We start from the raw sequence: 22,254 nt of genomic DNA, 5'->3' as shown, positions 1-22,254 counted from the left end.
AGACCATCTGCGTCTCATGCAAAAGGTCCGCGGCTCGAATCCTGGTGCCTCGCAGTTCCCAACCAGACAAAAAAATTCACGTGGTGATGGAACTGCATTAGCAGGCCTGGGGTGCGGCCTCATCGGTTACCACCGCCGGTAACACAATCCCTAACGAGGCAAGAATTGGCCCCGATGGTGCAGTATCTAGCCACTACCTCCCACCTGCATGCGTCAAGTAACTGACGGCCTTCATTACAAAGTGGCTTCGAAGGAACTGCCTACCGCGACGGACGAATCTGCAGCGCAGCCCAAGATGGTAAGAATCTCTGGATCTGGACAGACAGCCATTGGAAAATGAACTTGGGTACGTTTAAAGCTAGAACCTTATTTAGTAAGGCAAGTCTAGCTGCACTATCCGAGGAGCTAGAGGGTGTTAAATGGGATGTAATAGGGCTAAGTGAGCTTAGGAGGACAAGTGAGGCCATTAGAGTGCTACATATTGGGCAGGTTCTGTACTATCCTGGCTTGGCTGACAGATGAGAACTGGGAGTGGTATTCCTTATCCACAGAAGCATTGCTGGCAACATAGAGGAATAGTATAACATTATAAAAGGGTGGTAGGTACCGTAAATAAACTCATCAAGAGACAAAAGATGAAGGTGGTACAGGCTTATGCGCCTACATCCACCCATGATGACGGGTCATTTGAAGCTTCTGCGAAGATTTGGAATCGGCAATCGAGTAAGCTACAGAGTATACTATGCTTATGGGAGACTTCAATGCCAAGGTAGAGAAAAAAGCAGACTAGAAATGCCAGAGTGAGCTATTAGTGGAAGTTACAGAACGCAATAATTTTTGGATCTTCAATACCTTCTACCGAAAACGAGCGAAGCCTAAGAGGAAATGAAGCAGCCGTAATGATGAAAATAAGAACTAAATATACTTTATACTTAGTGCGCACCCAGGCCTCGTGCAGGATGTGGAAGTGCTTGGCAAGGTACAATGTAGGGACCATATAATTGTACGGTCCTGAATTCACCTACACTTGAAGAAGGAACGACAGAAACTGATACCCAAGAAGCCAATCAGTGAGCTACCACTAAGAGGAAAAGTACAGGAATTCTCAGTCTCACCTTGAGAACCGGTACTCGACTCTTACCGAAGAAACCAACCAGCCTTAGCGTTGACGCAATCAATGATAATCTGAAGAGTTTCATTACGCTGTGTGCAGTGGAAGTTGGAGGTACTGTAGTTTCGCAGGACACTGGCAAGCTGTCTCAGAAAACGAACAAACTCATTCAGAAGCGTCAAAGCATGATAGCCTCAAGTACAACAGACAAAATAAGAGTTGGCAGAGCGTTCAAATTTGATTACTTGGTGTAAGGTATCTGATTTAAGAAGGTATACCTTGGAGAGAATTGAACTCGCTCTGAAGAACGAAAGAAGTGTCAAAGCAGTAACGAGGAAACTTCAGACACGGGGACACGGAAGGCAAAGGCAAAATACCTACCATCATGATTAGGATACTTAAAATGGCGGAGTAGTTTTACAGAGATATGAATAGTAGCCGGGACAACCACAATCTTAATATGGCATCCCACCAGTAATATTAGAAGTCAGAAAAAGCTTTGGAGAGCATGCAAAGAGGCAAAGCTGCTGGTGAGGATCAGGTAACATCAGATCTGCTGAAAGAGGGAGGACAGATTGTGTTAGAAAAACTAGCCACCCTGTTTAGGAGGTGTCTCTTGGCGGGAAGAGTACCAGAACCTTGGAATAATGCTAACATCATCATAATACATAAAACAGGAGATGACAAGGACTCGATAGATCAGCTTGCTCTCCGTAGTATACAAGCTGTTTACAAAGGTAATTGCTAACAGAATAAATGCAACTTTAGAATTCAATCAAACTAACAACCCCAATTTCGGACAGGCTACTCAAGAATCGACCAGACTCAGCTTATCAATCAGGTAATAGAGAAATGCTCAGAATATAGGCAAGCACTGTACTTAGCCTTTGTAGATTATGAGAAGGCCTTTGAATCAGTAGAAATATCAGCAGTCATGCAGACACTGCGGAATCAGGGCGTCGATGAAGCATATATATAACATCCTGGAAGAAATCTACAGATCAACTGCTACCAAAGTGCTCCATAAAGAAAGCAACAGAATACCAATCAAGAAGGGTGTAAGGCAGGGGATACAATCTCCCCAATGCTATTTATCGCGTGCTTACAGCAGGTTTTCAGAGGCCTAGAATGGGAGCAGTTATGCATAAGAGTTAACGGAGAGTACCTTCGTAACCTGCGCTCTGCCGATGACGTTGCATTGCTGAGTAACTCAAGGGACGAATTTCAACTCATGATCACGGAGTTAGACAAGGAAAGCAGAAAAGTAGCTCTTAAAATTAGTCTGTAGAAAACGAAAGTAATGTACAACAACATCGGAGGAGAACAGCGCTTCGAGATAGGTAATTGCGCCCTTGAAGTTGTAAAGACTATGTCTACTTAAGCCAGGTAAAAACCGCGAAGCCGAACCACGAGACTGAAGTAACTAGAAGAATTAGAATGTGGTGAAGCACATTTGGCAAGCACTCTCAAATAATGACAGGTAGATTGCGACTATCCCTCAAGAGGAAAGTATATAACAGCTGCAACTTGCCTGTACTTAGCTACGGATCAGAGACCTTGAGCCTTACAGAGAGGGTTCAGCTTAAATTGAGGCAGATGGAGTAAGCGATGGACAGGAAAATGGTAGGTGTAACTTTAAGAGACAAGAAGGGGGCAGAGTGGATCAGGGAACAAACCGGGGTGAAGGATATCGGAGTTATGATGAAGAAGAGAAAATGGATATGGGCCGGGCATGTAGTGCGTAGACAGGATAATCGCTGGTCATTAAGGGTAACTTTCTGGATTCTCAGAGAAGGCAAGCGGGTTAGGGGGAGACAAATTGGCAGATGAGATTAAGGAGTTTCTGGGTATAAAATCGCAGCAGCAAGCACCGGACTGAGTAGACTGGCGGAACATGGAAGAGGCCTTTGTTCTGGAGTGAAGGTAGTCAGGCCGAAGATGATGATGATGACGTATTCGAGCATATGGGGCCCAACCCGCTTATTGCAAAGACGATCTTCGAAACGCGACATGAAAGAAGCTTGAAGTTTTGCGACCGAAATGTGCAGAAACAGCATTCGCGAACAACCGAAACATTCATATGTGAGTACATTGATTTTTAATTGGGGCAGTGCACGTGGAAAGTCACAATATGCATATAAGTTGGAAACAATTGAAGATTAGGATAATGAAGTGGACAACTGCCCTAATTGGTAAGGTAAGCATACCCATGTTCCGCATATATATTGTAAAAGATTATCCCGCCATGGTGGTCTAGTGGCTAAGGTATTCGGCTGCTGACCCGCCGGTTACGGGATCGAATCGCGGCGGCGGCGGCTGCATTTTTTATGAAGGCGAAAATTTTGTACGCCCGTGTGCTCAGATTTGGTTTTACGTTAAAAAACTCCAGGTGGTCGAAGTTTCCGGAGCACTTCATTACGGCGTCTCTCAAAATCCTATGGTGGTTTTTGGACGTTATTTTTTGCGTATCAATATTGTAAAACCCTAAGTCGATTTGAAAACAGCAGGGCTGTCCAAATGCGCTTGACTGGCCACGTTTTTGTAATGCTTAGCGCAATTCAGAGTGGAAAAAATAGAACCCGATAAACATACTATGTTAGGATTATCTTAATGCAGCCTTTATCATTCAAAATTTCAATAAACAAGATCAGAATATTCTCTCGGGTATTTTCAATTTTTTGGAAAAGGAAGTGCATTTTGTGAATTCAACTGGGCTTTTGTAGGTTAACAACAAGAGACATGGTATGGAGGCTGCAATTACGTACAAATGATCAGCTACAATCTGGTGTACAGTTAAACAGTCACTTCCAGTTTTTTTTTTCTCTGCGGGAAAATTGTCCTCACGTGCGCGTGGTGCTGCTGGTGGTAATGATGTGCAAACTGGTATTGTTTAGAGGACATTTCTACCTAAACCACGGGGGCCTGAGCCTCGTTCACATTGTGAACTAGTTCGCGAAGAACAAAAGGCGTACTATTTATATAACTCTAACGTAAGATAACTCTATGTTCACCAAGAGATCGAAAATACAGAGATAGAACAGACAAGTGTTCATTGTTTTTTGATACTTTCAATTATTTGACATATGATTAATTTCAAGATATTTTCCTGTGCCATAAACTGCAAAAGAATGAGGTTTTACTGTACTTTCAAATAGCGTAAGTATACCAAATAGCCCGCTGGATCAAAGCGCACAAGATCCAGCGGCCGTGCTCTTGTACGTTAGACTAACCAGTATGCCATCGCTGCATCTCCTGCTTTTCATAAAAGCAATGAAGGGTACCTTCAGAACGCACTTTCGCACAGTTTTTCTCCGCATGAACTCAAAGGTAAATCCTGCAACAACATAATTATCTTCGGGCAGCTTCTGACTTACTGACTTTCTGACTTACTGAAGTTTCTGACTTACTGAAAGTCGAACGAAATTCCCAGCTGCACGCGCCTGTACTTTGGGCTCCTCCTCTGGAAAACATCCCAACTGACGGGGTTCTTTGCCGCTTGAATGTGGCTATTTGATGTGATGACGTTGGTGTAGAAGAGGTAGTCGCAGTACTTGTCGTCCGGGTACATGTCCTCTGAGATGGCTGTCTCGCTTACGGTGCAGATTATCAACTTCACTGGGAATAAGTAATAATAAATCATTATACAAATCTTCTGTGTATCTCTTACTTGTTTTCATTTATTATATGTCACTTATTCTCAACACAAAGTAAGCATTAGCGTCGGCTGCGTGAACACCAGTTAAACGAAGGACACATAGCACCTAATAAATTGACCGTATCACGTCATCATGACGCGAGACCACCGACACTGGTGACGTAATCTGGACATCAGACATTGCAGAAATTTATGATAGTATAATAACGTCAAAGAGATGTCACCACGGGATCTCCGCGCTTGGTAAAAGGCAGGCTAATCCCAAAGAGATGTGGTGCTGAGATATTGTAATTTATTTGATTCAGGAGTCAGATGTATGCACAATTAGTCGCTCTATCTGCAATGCAAGAAACATCGTGCTCTTTCTACGCTGCTCAAGAATATTATACATTACGTAAAACGTAGGTGACTTGCGAGTGTGAAAAATACATTCAATCACGAGGGGACGTGAAGTGAAATTCGGTCCTCCAGAGCAATCAACTCATCGCTGTTGGGGATGTCTATCTCGGTGCTTTCACGTCCAGGGAAATATACTCCTTCCCAAGATGGTTTCTGTGAGTACTGGAGAAAGCAATCTGCAGAGTTTCCCCCTCTGGAAGACTTGCGCCTCTCCTCGTCACTATGTCTGAATTTATGAATAGTTTCTGGTGCGCTTTCATCTATCGATGACGTACTGAAACAAGCAACATGACGCATAAGAATGAAATCAGCCGGTACTCCTAAAATAACGTTCCGAGCGTTATTTGTGAACAATCCGAACGCGTCTGTGAGCGACTTATACGTCACTAACGCACTTCATAACAGTGATTTCCGACAATTCATTATACAGCCTATTTTAATGTAGTGTCAGTTTCAGATTGCTCAGGTATAGAAGAGCACAATGCGAAGTCGCGCATACTTCCCGCCTGTATTGTTATTATAATAAACTACGCAGTTTCAGACATAAGCTTCATTTACTAAAAGAGCTCAAGACTGCATTACAAACTTTTATTATACACTCTCAGCTCTGCACAAAATGTTGAGTACAAAGTTGAGCCATCGTGTGAGTAAAAAGCTGGTTTCATCGCGAGGCAAGCTTGGGCTGTGCGTGCGTTTAGAAGCGCGCACCTGGTTGTAGATTACGAGCCGCTAACTGCAATGCGCCCTTACCAGAGGGAACTGCTGTAGTCGTAGTTGTCGTCGATGTTGTTGTTGTAGTGGTTGTCGTTGTAGTCGTTGTCGTCGTGGTTGACGTTGTTATAGCTGTCGACTTCATTGTCGTTGTCGTGCTTCTTGTTGTTGTAGTCGGTATAGTTCTGAGGCTTGTCGAAAACGTTAGATCTGCAAAGATGTTAGGTGATCAGCAAAATGCCAGCGTGCTTTGTTTTTCACGCTTGACATGCATCAGTAAAGAATGCCATACACAAGTAAAAAAATTGCCTCCACCTTTACCCGAAAAGAATTGTCTGGAAATGTGAATGCATTTTTTGCGCCGGGTGCACGGTGCAGTAAATTCAATGGCACAAATTATTGACCGGAGAATTCGTACCGGAATCATTTATTTATACATTCATCAGCCAGCAAACGGTCTAGACTAAGGCATGCGCTTCACTCCAATTATATATACGTACGAGCGAGCGGACGCGAAAGTGGAGCAAAGAAAGGAGAGAGCGAAATACGACAGAAGTAGTGGCGAAGCACTGCACCTACTCGTGCCTTGAGTCTAGCCATTAATCAGTTACCTCCTCCTGGTTATTTCTACCCGTTTAAAGTCTATTTTGCCTTCAGTGTCCCTAAACCCAAATGCTTTGAAAAATTTCGCGCCATTATCTTGCACTATAGGGTGGAGCTCATTACAGAGCAATACGGAATCGAATGTTCAACCGTTTTCTCCACCTCTCCACGCGCACTGCATAACAGGTCTGTGCCTCCGTATTTAGCTCGGTACGTCTTGGTCCGCAATACTCCCGTTTTAGCCTCGAAGAGCAGAGGACTACTCCGAAAATTATTCTAGTTCCTTTCTTCTGCAATTTCCTGCTCTCTAAAGCACTACAATGCTTTTGTTGAGCCAGGGTGAGTAATTTGTCCAATTTTTGCGACTTCGGGTGTGATTTACTCATTTTTCGCATCACTATAAACCTTACAAGATTTCAGGTTGGCACTCACGTATACTCGCATGTATTTCAAAGCAGTATCATTCATACGTCATTTCAAAATTTATTAAACAGAGGCCTAAACTACGTTGCGGACCCTTTGACTACACCCCCGCAACTCTTCTAGAGAAGTTCGTGATAATTATTCTTCATGTCTTTATTCATTTGAACAAGACAAAAAGTCCTTACTGGTTAGCAATCACTCGTAACTCGTACTCAAAGGTAAACAGGGCCATGTAGAGGCGCCCGATTACGTGGGATACTGGTGTGAAAGAGCACTGACACCAAAGCTGGAAAAGCTAATTCTGGGCAAGAGGACTTGTAAGTCCACTCACGAGGACTCTGACCCGAATCGAGCCAAGAGTGTGAGTCCGAGTCAGTAAAATTGTGGTGAGTTTGAGTCTTTGTGAGTCCGATCAGGAAAATGTTTGCGTCCGTGAGTCCGAAGGAGCTCGAAGCATGAAACTATACTTTATGAGTCACTCTGAGAGAGCTTCATATTTCTCGTTCATCTCCACATGAGTTCCCGTTCGTGTTTATTTGCGCTTGTGGAAAGTGCTACATGATACAGCAAGGCTTTTCGCAACCCCGACTTACTTTACTGAATGTTTTCAAGATTGAATTGTGCATTTTGGAGCAATATCAACAGACCTGCACAAAATGAAGACACCCAGGTTGAGTGCACTTGCAGTAGGTGCGCGCCGGCCTGCTCAACGTATAGATAGGAACCCCAGTTCCTGGCGTGATGCGCTTGACTCGTGCGCGCGTTCGGAAGCATGCGCCGGGTTGTGAGAATGCGAACTGCCCTGTCAAATTCGCCCTTACCAGAGCGTACTATTGTAGTTGTACTTGTCGTCGAGGTCGTTCTCGTCGAAGGGGTAGTCGTTTTCGTGGTTGCCATCGTGGTCGTTGTGGGCGTCGTCGTCATGGTTGTCGTTGTGGTAGTTGTCAATGCGGTTGTGGCAGTCATCGTGTTTCTCGTTGTACTCGGCCTAGTTTGAGGCGTTGTCATCGAAAACGTGTGGTCTGCAAAAGCATTAGAAGAACAGCAACATGCGTTTCTTTTTCACGCTTGACGTACGCAACTGAAGAATTCCACATAAAGGTAAAAAACGACAATTTTGAGGTCATAAGGTCAGACGACAACATTCAACTACCCTACAGACAGAAAGCCTGGTCACGCTCTTACATTCAAAGCGTGACATGAAGTTTTTCGCGTCATGCAGAACACATTGCGTGTCTGATGCAGGACACCGGCTAGTTGCAGTCTTTCTATCCTGCCAAAACGTTAACCGTCAACTAGCGTAAACGTACCAGCAAATGGCTACCAGAGTTGCCTGTTTATTTTCTGGTTACGCTCTCCATGGAGGTTCTCCTTAAACCTGCTTGGTGGCGTGACATTCTATGCGCATCACGAAGTCAGCGGTACTGCAAACAGAGTACAATGCAAAGGAGCTTAGCTAAAGTAACAACCATTGAATCTGACTCTCCGCCAGCCAATTAGAAGTTAGGTGACCTGCTCAGAACAGTAGTCTTGTTATGTACCCACCTAAAATTGATACGGAAAAAGACAAACACATACATTCAATCAATCAATCAATCAATCAATGAAGCTTTATTTTCATAAATAGATATATGCAATTACAGGGATTATTTGGACCGATAGCCTAAAGTGGCTAGTGGACGGTCCAATACAATGTGCAACATAAAAAAGTGTACAGGTCAGCTCTGAGGTAACAACATAAAAAAAACAATCATGTGATACAGATAACACAGTAATACATTTTTTCTTGCAGATATGCATACTTATTAGCTTGCAGCTAGTTTCTATACATAGGCACTTATTAAAAAAATACAATGAAAATCGAATCACACACACATGCTTACATGTCTTGACTGCACAGAAAAAATGATTTACATGCCATGCTGAAATTACGTGCCGTTTTAATCTCTAGGGGGACCGTGTTCCATATTTTTGTTCCACTAAACTGTATCAGTCTTTCTCCGTAAACATTAAAGCATTTGGGCAGATTGAAATTACCATTCGAAGCATGTCGCGTATTGCGTTTAGGAATTGAAAAAAGATCAGCAGGCAAAGGTGAATTTCTATTAATTATGTTATTTACTGAAACAGCAATTTTGTAGTCACGCAACATCGGAACCGAGAGAATGCGTTGTGATTGGAAAATATTACTTACTGATTCACCTTGGCTTATGATTTTCAGTGTACGCTTTTGAAGTCGTTCAAGAGTTTTTAGATAACTGTTGTACGTCACACCCCACGATTCCAGACAGTAACCTATGTGACAATGACACAATGAAAAGTAGAGTGTGCGGAGTATAGCTTGTGGAAAATATTGGCGAGCTTTTATTAGAGAATAGCAGCCATAGGCTAGCTTTGCGCACACACTTTGTACTTGCTCATGCCAGTGTAAGTGTTCATCAAAAGTGACGCCTAAATATTTAAAACAAGGAACTTGTTGAATAGGAGTGTTGTTTATTGTTAGGTTAAGAGATTCAGCGTCAATATGTTTCCTACGAGAGTGAAACACCATATACTTTGTTTTAGTACAGTTAACTGTCAGCTGATTCCTGGCAAACCATTCCGAAATGTTCGATAAATCGGTCATCGCGTCATTTTGTAAATCTGCTAAGGAGTGTCCTGTGAAAACTAAAACAGTGTCGTCCGCGTACATCAGTGCCCTTGACCTTTGTAGGGATCGCGGGACATCATTAATATAAAGATAGAACAATATAGGGCCCAAAACTGAACCCTGTGGCACCCCGCATTTAATATAACCGTAGGATGATTTGATGTCACCAATGACTACCTTTTGTTTGCGTGCCGATAGATAACTAGAAAAAAAATCAAGCGAGTTACCTTTTATCCCATAAGAATGCATTTTTTCCAGTAAAATGGAATGACTAATAGCATCAAATGCCTTTCGTATGTCTAAAAATACTGCTATTGCTATGTTGTTTTCATGTAGCGCGGAATTAATATATTGCGTAAGCATCGAAACAGCAGTTGAAGTGGACCTGTTTGCAACAAAGCCGTGTTGCTGGGGACAAAGTACATTCTGTTCACCCAGGAAGCGCCTTAATTGCGACGAAATTAGTTTTTCAAGCGTAGTGTTAATACTACTCAGAACAGATATTGGTCTGTAGCTGTCCGGAAGATTCCGATCACCAGATTTGTACACTGGTATTACTTTGGCGGTCTTAAGTATACTAGGATAAGTTTTAGAGGAAAATGCATGATTAAATATATGGCATAAGGGACCACACAATACATCAATATTCTCCTTTAAAATCCTTGATGATATGGCGTCATGTCCAGCTGCCTTGTTCCCTGGTAACTTATTAATTACTTGTCGGATGTCATCCTCAGTTACATCACATAAATCAAAATTATTGGTAACAGTACAGGGTGCATTTAAATTCTGCATATGAGTAGGGAACTTCCTCGCAAGGCTGAGACCAATATTAGTAAAGTAATCGTTAAAGTTGTCGGCCACTTCACGAGTTGGATTATCAGGTGTAATGCGTTCTTTGCTACCCATGCCAGTGACGTCTTTAACAATCTGCCATATTTTCTTCGTGTTACCATCATTTTTTTTCACTAGGTTGGTATAGTAGCACTTCTTGGATTTTCTTATCATTGCTACTGACTTGTTTCTGTAAAGCTTAAAATTTTGATGGTAGTATTCATTGCTCCTGTTATTTTTCCATTTGTCATAGTAAAAATCTTTCAGCTTCAAAACCTCAAGTATATTTCTATTCATCCATGGACATATGGCATGGTCATAATTTCGGCGCCAACAGCTACGCGTTGATCGTTCAATGACATCCATAATGCATTTTACAATGTTATCACACTCGACGTCCACGTCTTCATCATAGAGGGCATCAAAATTCGTTCCTTGTAGTAGTTTTTGCACGGAATTATAGTCGACACGTGTTGTTCGTTTAATGGCAGGTATGGCAGGAGCACAAATGTATTTATGGGGTAAAAATAGAAAGGTGGGATTGTGATCCGCAATAGCAACAGCGTATACGCCTGCCGATACATCCAGGTCAGCGTTACACAACACGTGATCAATAATCGACTCCGAGTGGCTTTGATAGCCGTTTTACTGTCTTATTTCCGCGTCCCCACGAGCCTGTCACCTGGCGTCACAATGTGCCTCACTCACATGATAATGCTGCTCTCTGCATACGAGTTCGCATTTATCTTTGCCGGTGGATCGCACTACATGGTACAACATGACCTTTTTGACTGCCGCTTGACTGACGGGAACTGCTCAAAACTGTATTGCACACTTTGAAGCTATATCAGAGAGCCTGCATGAAAATACAATTGCCATTTTTGTTGCTCTCAGAGTGCACGCAAGTCGACACTCTTGACTTGTGGATTTGAACCCCGGTTTCTCGCGAGGCGCGTTTGAGTTGTGCGCGTGTTTGAAAGCAAGCGCGCTGTTGTAGATTAGAAGCTGCCCCATGAAATGGACCTTACCAGATGGTACTGCTGTAGTTGTCGTCGACGTTGTTGTTGTGGTCGTTGTCGTTGTCGTTGTGGTTGTGGTGGTTGTCGTTGTGGTGGTGGTAGTCGTTGTTGTGAATTTTCTGGTCATTGTAGTCATTCTCCTCGTACTTGTCGTCGTGGTAGTTGTCAATGCAGTTGTAGTAGTCATGCTACTCATTCTTCTGGTTGACATAGTTCGGGGGCTTGTAGTCGAAAACACGTGGTCTGCAAAAATAACAGGACACTAGTAACGTCATTTCATGGGGCAGTACAAGCTGGCTTATGAAATGGAAGGCGTACCAGAGGGGACAGCTGTAGTTGTAGTTGTCGTTGAGGTTGTTGTCGTTGAGGTCACTGTCGTTGTGGTAGCTGTAGTTGTGGTAGCTGTCGTTGTTGTTGTTCTTGCCGTTGTAGTCCTTCTCCTCGTGCTTGTCGTCATGGTAGTTATTGATGGAGTGGTCGTAGTAGTCATGCTACTCATTCTTCTGGTTGTGGTAGCTGCCATTGTTGTAGGTGTTCTTGCCGTTGTAGTCATTCTCCTCGTTCTTGTCGTCATGGTACTTATCAATGGAGTGGTCTCAATAGTCGTGCTAGTCATTCTTATGGTTGTCATAGTTCGGGGGCTTGTCGTCGAAAACACGTGGTCTGCAAAAATAACAGGACACCAGCAACGTGCGTCGTTCTTCACGCTTGACATGCATAACTAAAGATTGCTCCACACAATCCAAAAAAAACGATGAGTTGCAACTGAAAGGTCGGATGATAGCATTTATTCAACCTACACGCGAAAACCTCGTGATGATCTGATGTTTGCGGTTTGGGCTATCAGTGGAACTGGGACATCAAACTTTTTATTCAGGGATTCATATTGCTTGTGTCAAAGAGGACCGGTTTCATCACTGATGCAGGACACCTGAAAGTTGGATTGTTCCTATTTCGCGACCACTTTAGCCATTGGACCAGCGCCGATGAACAAGCAAACGGACCCCAGAACAACCACTTTGTTATCTGGTTGCCATCTTCATGGGGGTTCTCGTTATATCCACGGTGGCTTGACACTCCATGTTTATTTTAAAAATGGGTCATACAGCAGACGGAGGATAATCGAAAGGCACTGTGGGGAAGGAAAAAGGTATAGTCCATAACTCTACGTGATGTTATTACTAGTTAGCTGATAATGCAGTGTTTCTCTGGGCCTGTGGATTTTGCCACTATGTTAAAAATGGCTTTTCACACCATCTTGATCGACCGGATGTTAAATATGGCTTTTTTCACACCATCTTGATAGACCGGATGTTAAATGTGGCTTTTTTCACACCATCTTTATCGACCGGAACGTCTTAAGACCGCATTGTAAGCATTTATGTCATATCAACAGGTCATCACGAAACGAAGACTGACATTTTCGGGAGAGTCCAAGCGCGCGCGCGCGCCGTCGTGATATAAGCGTTGATTCCATCCTCCTTTCACCACGAGGCATGCTTGAGCTGTGTGCGCGTTTAGAAGTGTTCGCGGGTTCTAGATAGCGAGCTGGCCTGTTATATACGGCCTTACCAGAGGTAACTGCTATTGTCGTCGAGGTTGCCATTGTTGGGGCTCCCGTCGCTTCCGTCGTTGTTGTCGTTGTGGTTGTTCTCGGCATCTTTGTCGTAGTCATTGTGCTTATCGTTGTAGGCGCCGTTGTTCGGGGGCTCGTGATCGGATACGTATCATCTGTAAAAATATTAGGAGACCATAAACCTGAGTTTTTTCATCAAGCTTGGCATGCTTAACGTGTACAGGGTCATAAGAAGTAGTAAGTACTTTGAAAAAGACCGTTTTATACTTCCCCAGCGCCTGTAATAATAAATAACCTTTAGTAGAAGGGTTTGCTCCTTAGCTTGTGCGCGAACTTGTCTGTTCAGTGTTCTCAGCAAAATTAGACGTACGGGCGAGAGAAAGAAGCGCGTGCACTAACACTGCTGACCAATAAATCTGGTTTATTGAATGCATGGGCAAGAAATATAGGTGTGGTCACCTATAGGTAAAACCTCGTGCTCCGAGATTAGAAGGTACAACATTATTGAGAAGAGTAGCACACTTGTCATGAAGGTAGTCTGTTTCTTTGCAGGAAGACACGTACATCTCATAGACCCTGTACATCTCATTTGTAGTCGATAGCCATCACTATCAAAATAACACACATCTTGAGAATCTTATCACTGTTGTAAAAGTGGGCTCGACAACCACAAGTCCGACAATGGTCCGATAAATGGCCCAAATTACTCACGCCTGATATTTCTTTTTGTATTCTCAGGCTCCGTCGTACACGCAGCATCGAAGCTGCCCTCTGCACTACACAACTACTGGAGTATACGTAACGCATTTTACAAACCAGACACCTACCTGTAGATGCTGCAGTAGGCATAGAATGTACCGTGACCTTTGTAGTACTGCTCGTTATTTGTCGCTTCGTTGAGATCGGTCCTCGGGCTTTGGTGGTCCAAGGTGGAGATGATGAAGGTCCGCTAATCTCAGCGAGTTCGTCCGTAGAGGCCACGTCCGAGTTATCCTCATCTGCCGAATAAGAGACAGGAATCAGTCACGTGCAGGACAATTTACATTTTAGTTTTTTCGCCAACCCATTCATTTGGGACCTTCACCTGCGCTTTCATGACAAAAGCTAGAAAAATATACGTTAATGTTGATGTTGTATCAAGACATCCTTATGAGTGCAGGTTCACTTACCTTAACGCTGGTTACATCGACGTGCCTTGTTCAAGCGTTTGCTGATCTCATCAAGCCATCATTTTTGTCTGATAATTGTTTCGTTTTGAATTCGAGAGTCAATGAACGTGTAACGTTTAAGATTGAAACGGCTAATATGTTACTATCCTTTACTAATCACTTAAGTAAACTATGGCAATATTTTGTAGAAACCCTGCCAAAATATCAAACGTTGATTTGTCAGTACATCGCGCGTGGATTCACGCGAAGTATATTGCCTCTAAGACAACGCTGGTACATCGCCATCATGCTGATTACGTGTGCGAACTTCACTGCAATAGCCTCTCCCTCGTTGCTTGACTAACACCTTATGTTGCTTTCGTGGATGCATTATTGCCACAAACTTGTCATTAAAACTCCCTGGCCATCCTACTGTATACTCAACCTCAAGCGTGTGACTTTCCTAAAAAAATGCCCTCACATTTATTGGTTTTTGTTGCTGAAACGTCCTATTTTCTTCCGTAGCGTGTGAGCACTGAAATTCAGTTATACAGTGTCTGTGCCGCTCATTCCTTGGTCCGTCCTCGCCAGTACCTAGTTTTCTCGCCTGCGGTCATAGCTTTCATAGCCAGTGATTATCTAGCGTTCGTGTTGTATTTTCTGCCTATTCCTACACAGCCTGCTCTGTTCTTCTCGCTTGAAGTTACGCCGACTTTTTTTCTTTGAAATGGCTCACAGATTTGCCCTTAATGATGAATCTTTTTCAGAAGAATCCAGTCATCTTTCTCACATGGAAAGCACCGGTAAATCGTATCTCTCGTGTGCCTTTCTTTCGGGGGAGTGTGGTAAACAATCATTCGTAATTGGGTAATGCCTACGAAATAAGCTTTCAGTGAAGCTTTAGAGGAGCTTTTTTGCTTTCATCCTGCCAACTCAGTATTCATGGTTTCCCATTCTCTTCCGGAGTTATGTTTCTTTGCTTTCTCTATTTACTTTTCCTCGTCTATGTACACATATTAATTTTCACATATGGTGACAAATGATTACTCACCGAAATAGGTTGTGGTAAGCACAAGGACGCCCACAATGCCCAGCAGTGCCAGCAGGCACAGACAAATGATAACTGTCAGCATGGTTTCCCTAGATTCGTAGTCACTGCGCACAAGTTCATTTGTCCAATTTTAGTCAATAAATAAACTGCACAAAAGATTAAAAAGAAAGTGGCCCAGAGTGAACACAGGGTGATAAACAAAGATATCTTCTAAATTCTCTAGTTTATTACACCAAATGCTCACATCACTTTATTTCTTTGAAGATTTCTCAAGGGGGTACAACATATGGCTTCAATTTGCAGTACAGCCGGGTGACGTCATTCAAACAGAAAATTTGTTGCATTGTCCAAAACGTTTGATCGAACAGTGATGGCTGCTATACTGTAGGGAACGCCGTTCAAATCTGATGCTGCTCGGGGAACCAAATGAAGGCTAAATTGAAACGGTGCGAGCACGTGGGCGTTACGCTTCTGGTTCACGTTCACCGTGATGTGGGTGGCGTGGACGATGTGGGTGGATGGCTGAGATCACTGTGAAAAAAAGTGAAATAAAGAGAGAGCAGCAATGCGAAGACGCGGACACAAATTAGATGAGCTGGATTCTGCTTTCAGTGTATTTGCGCTAACTTCGTACTGATGGGCAAAATAAATGAATCTAGCTGTGTGGTTTTGGACAGCTGCCAGCGCAGAGGTTTGGGAGGAGGTTGGGTGTTGGACGGGGGGGATGTAATGAAGCTTCGGTCTAACGAGTGATATGTGGGCTAGTTGTCTCACGTGCTTAGGGGAATCATAAAAGTGGTGTCTAGAGAATTCACGTGTTTTATTGAAAGACTATACAATGTTAGTAATACGAGTGCGGCATCCCAGGTCACTGCGTAAGGCCCCTCCCAAATATTTCAACGAATGAGTGGCCTCGATTTACACACCAGATGTTGTGTACAGAAAATAAGCATGAACGTTGGGAGCATGGTACAATATCAATTTCCTGAGATTTAGAGGCATTGCTATTCATGGTACCTGTATACTACATAGTTGAGAATAGTGGGTAAAGATTGTTGGTTAATAAGAAAAGCTGGTAAAGTGACTTTTTAAAGCCTATTCTGTGTTTCTAAGGCAGGCAAGGAAATATGTAATGAGCGTGACGTCAAGGCGACTTTAACAGGCGGTATGTTTCTATGTTTTGCAACTAAGTTGATTAATTTAACTAGCCCCGCCACGGTGGTCTAGTGGCTAAGGTACTCGGCTGCTGACCCGCCGGTTGCGGGAGCGAATCCTGGCTGCAGCGTCTGCATTTCCGATGGAAGCGGAAATGTTGTAGGCCCGTGTTCTCAGAGTTGGGTGCACGTTAAATAACCCCAGCTAGTCGAAATTTCCGGCGTCCTTCACTATGGCGTCTCTCATAATCATATGGTGGTTTCGGGACGTTAAACCCCACATATCAATCAAATAAAACATGATTAATTCAAGTACTTAAATAATATGTTCGGCCTCTGTAGCTTTCGATGGTAAGATACTAAACTGAAGCGAAAAAATGGTTAATCATATCAATAAATTTATAATAATAAGAAGAAGCAGCACTGCAAAAACCATATATTAGATAACGTTCGTAGCTGCAGAGACAATTTCGCAAAATTTCAACATACAAATTATGTAAAAAAAGCACAATCGATGGTCGATATCCTCAATGTCAGTTTTCTGAAGAAACACGAACATTTGCACTTCAAAAAAGCTGCTTTGTAGCAGTCTCATAGCTGAAAGCAAGCCTGCAGCGCATACCAGGTGACCCTAGCCGTCGCCGCTTTTCACGGGAGACATGTTATTACATTACTACTGAAAATAACTAAATGAGGTCTCTTTTCGCTACTATTCTATTTTTTAGGTTGTTGTGTTGCGCTAACTGTGGAAACAATTGCTGTGCCACAGTAACTATAAAAACACGGCTTTCATCGCTTTATATCAGCTAATGTGTCACTTAAAGTGTCCCTGCATGCCGTTTACTACGAAAATACACTAAAACAGCTCGAGATATATGAGAAGACACATTCGTGAGCGTAGGCACCAACTAGGTTACCCGAAATTCATGGTGGGTAAATGCTGGAGCATGGAAACCGTTTACGACGTTACACACAACACCCAGCTCATAAAATCGCTTCGTCATCACCCAGGTGTGATATGCCTAGAGGCCTGAATGAAAGGTCAGAAGCTTTCTGAGGTACAGGGGCGAGTTGCTTGAAGCCTACAATTTGGGGGCCACGAGTTGAGAAAGTGGCGAGAAAGCAAAAAAAAAATGTTTGAAAAAGCAAAGAAATGAAAGACTTTACAGACAAAAAGAAAACGGCAAACTTACAATAACAATACTATAAAAAACTAATATAAATAGTGTTTATTTTGAGCACGGCTTGCGCGAAGCTGCAATTTATCGACATAGGTTCAAAGCAGAGAACAATTTCAATCAGACATTTCATGCATAACAGCCCTAGTCAGCTCGCCAATATCTAGATGAATGTTCCTCGCCGGCAGACACAGAAAGTCGTGTTGGAGTTCATCGTTTAGTCGACAAGCGTGAAGCTGCTGGTTAGGTAGGAGGTGGGAAATGTTCGAACTTCGTGACGGGGCTGATAATAAATCTTTGCGGGCCAAATGCGACCAGTTTTCCTCATTATTACAGTCGTGGTCTAGAGGAAAACAAGTTCTTCACTTGTTGATGGCGTATGGGTACTCGATTAGCACCGAAAATAGTGAAATATAGTGGAAAGTTGATGCGTAAAATAACGTTCGGCGTCGTACCCTTTTTTTATGTTAAAGCATCAAACTTTGGCCGAATGACGAAACACAAGATGATATTCATTACATTACATTACGAATGTTCACATGCTTCATAAGCTTTCAATTCAGTAAAAGAGCACTATTACAGTCACCGATGTGTACCATTGTGTCACTAATGATAGCAGACAACGCTTGGTTTATGTCTCACACCTTTGCACAAATAAATCTAAAGTGATCAGCGCCTAGCTCACGTGCGCTCTAGCAGCATTGAGAAATTAAAGAAATGGTCTAGCGCTCCCATCTTAGTCTCCAGTGTGTTTGGACGTCACACTTAGACCGCCTCGGAACTCACATACTTCCGAGGGGCCACTACAGCACGTCACGCATATATGGGTTATTGGCCACAGCAAATGTACATATTCCTACCATTTCCAAAGAGCAGTTATTAAATATGACACCTCTGTCAATAATGTTTATGATTAAACACACAAATGTTGTATATCTAAGCAGTGAGAATCCAACCATAACCCTCATAAAATAGTTTTGGAACGAAGGCCTAATGGATCCCATATTTCTAATTTAATGAAATTCAACGCTGGGCAACCTAATTACTTACGAATCATGTGAACCTTCAGCTGGAAGCAGAAGATAGAATGAACTTTTAGCGGTGCAATAACCTTCACAGTCACAAGTCAGACGACGTAAGTAACACGTAATAAATGCCGACAAAAACGTGCACTCTTTCGTACACTTACATCAGCAGAGTTTATAGATGTTGAAAGAATTGCCGTACAGCGCAGACATGACTAATAGACAAGGCAAAGTTCACAGTCCACAAAGACATGAAATGAAGATGGTGTGTATAGCTGTACTCCCAGTTAGGAAGTCGGGAACACTGAAGAAGGGTCGAATTGGAAAAGTGACGCTGTGAGATTACTAGGGTTTCTTGTAGCAATGGAGCGGGATTTTTTTTTTTTTTGAAAGGGTCATACTCGAGTAGAGGAGCACTTACATGAGACAACAGGGACTGGTTCGGGAAACTTTGTGACTTCAGGTATGAATGGAGGCACCTCTGAAACAGAAGGAAGTACATGTGTGAAGGAAGAAAATACTTCTAAATGAAATCAGAACACGCACCTGTCACAAGACACCTAGAAAGGTTCAGCTGATACTACGAATTTTGCGGTGAAAGTGATTATGTCGAGGAGGCGTCCCAGTTTCTGTTGGTGGAAGACCAGCAAGGTGTTATTCGTTCTAAACAGAGGCAACGCAGAATTGGGCACTTTTTTTGATCACACACCCAGAATTAAATTCTAAATGTAGGTCCCCGAAATCATTCTTGAGCCGGGTGAGCACTGATCTAAAGCTTTACATTTAAGCAGGATGTGTTTTTTTGTCGCGACAAGCGTCGCCTTGTCTCGCTTGCCGCGTGGGTTTGGTGAGCCTTGAATAGTTATATATGCTGTTTTCCTCCCGCGCATTTGCTACCTCATTATTAGAGGATGAACACTGAGTAGTGACATCCGTCTATCCATCCGATTTTTGTGAAACATAAGCTGCACATCGCTAGCCAATGCAATGCCTGCATCATTTATCGTTTAGTATTAGCTCGTCAATGTTTACTAACCGACAAGTGTGAGAACAACGCTTCACAATTAGCTTATCGGCCAGCGCAGCTGACGCGTGGATTCCAACGGTTGTAGATAGTAAGAGCCCATTCCATAGCCGCCAAAGTCGGTGCGAGCCCGGACCTGAAAGTGTTGTGCACGTGGTGAAATCGATAGTGACCTCTCAGCGACGTAAAAGTGTGATAAGCCCCTCAACAAGCTCAATCACCGTGCGGACGCTAGAAAAAGTAAGGGGTGGTTAATACCACAAAAGAAACATTATAGAAACACCGTAAAACGTGCCGATTGTATAAACGCCTTCTCTCTTAGATGTATCTTATTTGAATAAGCTTTATATTTCTCTACAAGTCATTCGTATCTGAAGCCACAACATGAAACATGCACGTGATGTTGTGTTTCGAGCATCGTAAGATGACTACTTGCGTGCAATTGAGACCGGTCGACAGAGTTTTTTTTTGTCCTATATATATACAGCTAGAAACTCCACGCAAACCCTCTTTCGTATTACTGTCACGAGGTCGTGACGTGGCCAAAGACAGGAAACTTCGTGTTGGGATTTAACTGTTTATTTGGGTGAACCTGTGTCCGGTAAAGGGAAAGTCTAATAACAGCAGCAGTCTTGCACAGATAGCAGTCTCGGACTGATAGCAGCGAACGCAGCGTCGGCCTTCGATCAACAACTGACAAGCGGCGAAGCGTGTCGGCATTTATACCCTTGCCGTCGAATGTTCTAGCGTTATCGCTGGCGGTGGCGTAGGTTCCAGAACAATCTGTACCGTTCGCACAGTGGGCGTCATCTTATCGAAATGATCTACTACAGTCCGGAACCTTCTCGAAACCTGCAGGCGCGGTTTGCGCCGAGATCGTGTGGTGTTTCGGAACGATAACAAAAACTTGTGAAATAAAACGTGGCATTGTCCCCTCTGAAAAAAGGCATCGTCCCGATGCTTTAACTAAAGATGAAGGTACAATAATGATGCAAGAAAGCACAATGAATAAATTACAACACAACAATAATACAAAAAACACTGTTTCAGTTTGTTAACGTGCATGAAACGGCTTGAGGCGCGCGACATGGACGACTTCAGGTCGCGATCGGCGTCGTTGAGAGTTCGTGATGCCGTCGGGGACAACTTGTAATCAAGTGGGCCGAGACGTCGAACCACCTTGTACGGTCCGAAGTATCGTCGCAGAAGCTTTTCACTTAGTCCACGTCGGCGTATCGGCGTCCACACCCAAACACGTTCACCGGGCTGGTATTCCACGAAGCGTCGTCGAAGGTTGTAACGGTGGCTGTCGGTCGTCTGTTGATTCTTGATACGGAGACGCGCAAGTTGTCGGGCTTCTTCGGCGCGTTGAAGGTACTCGCTCATATCGAGGATTTCTTCGTCGGTGACGTTGGGTAACATGGCATCGAGCGTCGTAGCCGGGCTCCTTCCGTAGACCAATTTGTATGGAGATATCTGCGTCGTCTCCTGCACCGCCGTGTTGTATGCGAAGGTCACATACGGAAGAATGGCGTCCCACGTCTTGTGTTCGACATCGACGTACATTGACAGCATGTCAGCGATCGTCTTGTTAAGCCGCTCGGTGAGGCCGTTGGTCTGTGGGTGGTACGCTGTCGTCCGGCGGTGGTTTGTTTCGCTGTATGCCAAGATCGCTTGAGTTAAGTCGGCAGTGAATGCCGTTCCTCTGTCGGTGATAAGGACCTCCGGGGCGCCGTGACGTAGGACGATATTTTCGACGAAGAACTTAGCTACCTCGGATGCACTGCCTTTTGGCAGGGCTTTTGTCTCGGCGTAGCGGGTGAGGTAGTCGGTAGCTACCATGATCCACTGGTTTCCGAAAGCCGACGTCGGGAACGGCCCCAGTAGGTCCATACCAATCTGCTGGAAAGGTCGGCAAGGTGGATATATTGGCTGCAGAAGTCCCGCTGGCCTTGTCGGCGGTGTCTTGCATCGCTGACAGTCCCGGCATGTCCTCACATAACGAGTGACGTCGGTGGTAAGACGTGGCCAGTAGTACCTTTCTTGTATCCTCGCGAGCGTGCGGGAAACACCAAGGTGCCCTGCCGTCGGATCGTCGTGCAGGGCCTGCAGGAGTTCTGGTCGCAAAGCTGAAGGCACCACAAGGAGGTACTTAGCTCGAAGCGGTGAAAAGTTTTTCTTTTGTAGAAGACCGTTTCGTAGAAAGAACGACGCAAGTGCGCGCTTGAATACCTTCGGGACTTCGGCGGTCCTGCCTTCGAGGTATGCTATTAGGGCTTTAAGTTCCGGGTCGGCCCGCTGTCGTTCAGCGAAGTCGTCGGTAGTTATCGTTCCCAAGAAGTAGTCGTCATCCGAGTCGTCGGGTAGCGGTTGGTCGACAGGCGCACGAGAGAGACAGTCAGCGTCTGAGTGTTTTTTGCCGGACTTGTAAATGACAGTAATGTCACATTCTTGAAGTCTCAGGCTCCATCGTGCGAGGCGACCTGAAGGGTCCTTCAAGGTGGCTAGCCAACACAAGGCGTGGTGATCGCTCACAACTTTGAAGGGCCTGCCATAGAGGTAGGGGCGAAATTTCGACGTAGCCCGGATGATGGCGAGGCACTCCTTTTCTGTTGTGGAATAGTTTGCTTATGCTTTGGATAGCGATCGGCTGGCGTAACTAATAACCCTTGCAAGTCCGTCAGCCCTCTGCA

The 22,254-nt window shown here is 44.0% G+C and overlaps 2 protein-coding genes across 5 annotated transcripts in view; one reads left to right on the top strand and one right to left on the bottom strand.

The window, feature by feature from the left end:
- The window catches only part of LOC119165676 (uncharacterized), a 234,397-nt gene that overhangs the window by 28,487 nt on the left and 183,656 nt on the right, over window positions 1-22,254 (top strand). The window lies entirely within an intron of this gene.
- The window catches only part of LOC142769266 (uncharacterized), a 69,180-nt gene that overhangs the window by 42,516 nt on the left and 4,410 nt on the right, over window positions 1-22,254 (bottom strand). Inside the window, exons 2-11 of one of the 3 annotated variants that reach the window (XM_075872355.1) lie at window positions 18,959-19,018; window positions 18,563-18,581; window positions 15,181-15,284; window positions 13,809-13,979; window positions 12,978-13,136; window positions 11,724-12,068; window positions 11,415-11,648; window positions 7,724-7,924; window positions 5,916-6,086; window positions 4,519-4,726 (exon numbers count right to left, since the gene is read on the bottom strand). In XM_075872355.1, coding sequence (XP_075728470.1) covers window positions 4,519-4,726; window positions 5,916-6,086; window positions 7,724-7,924; window positions 11,415-11,648; window positions 11,724-12,068; window positions 12,978-13,136; window positions 13,809-13,979; window positions 15,181-15,284; window positions 18,563-18,581; window positions 18,959-19,018 — 1,672 coding nt within the window. The remainder of the gene's footprint in view (window positions 1-4,518; window positions 4,727-5,915; window positions 6,087-7,723; window positions 7,925-11,414; window positions 11,649-11,723; window positions 12,069-12,977; window positions 13,137-13,808; window positions 13,980-15,180; window positions 15,285-18,562; window positions 18,582-18,958; window positions 19,019-22,254) is intronic. The other 2 variants (XM_075872356.1, XM_075872357.1) reach the window with 2 other exon arrangements.

The sequence above is a fragment of the Rhipicephalus microplus genome, chromosome 8 (genome assembly GCF_043290135.1).
Source record: "Rhipicephalus microplus isolate Deutch F79 chromosome 8, USDA_Rmic, whole genome shotgun sequence".
In the NCBI taxonomy this organism is placed as follows: domain Eukaryota; kingdom Metazoa; phylum Arthropoda; class Arachnida; order Ixodida; family Ixodidae; genus Rhipicephalus; species Rhipicephalus microplus.
This window is presented reverse-complemented; position numbering and strand designations above follow the sequence as displayed.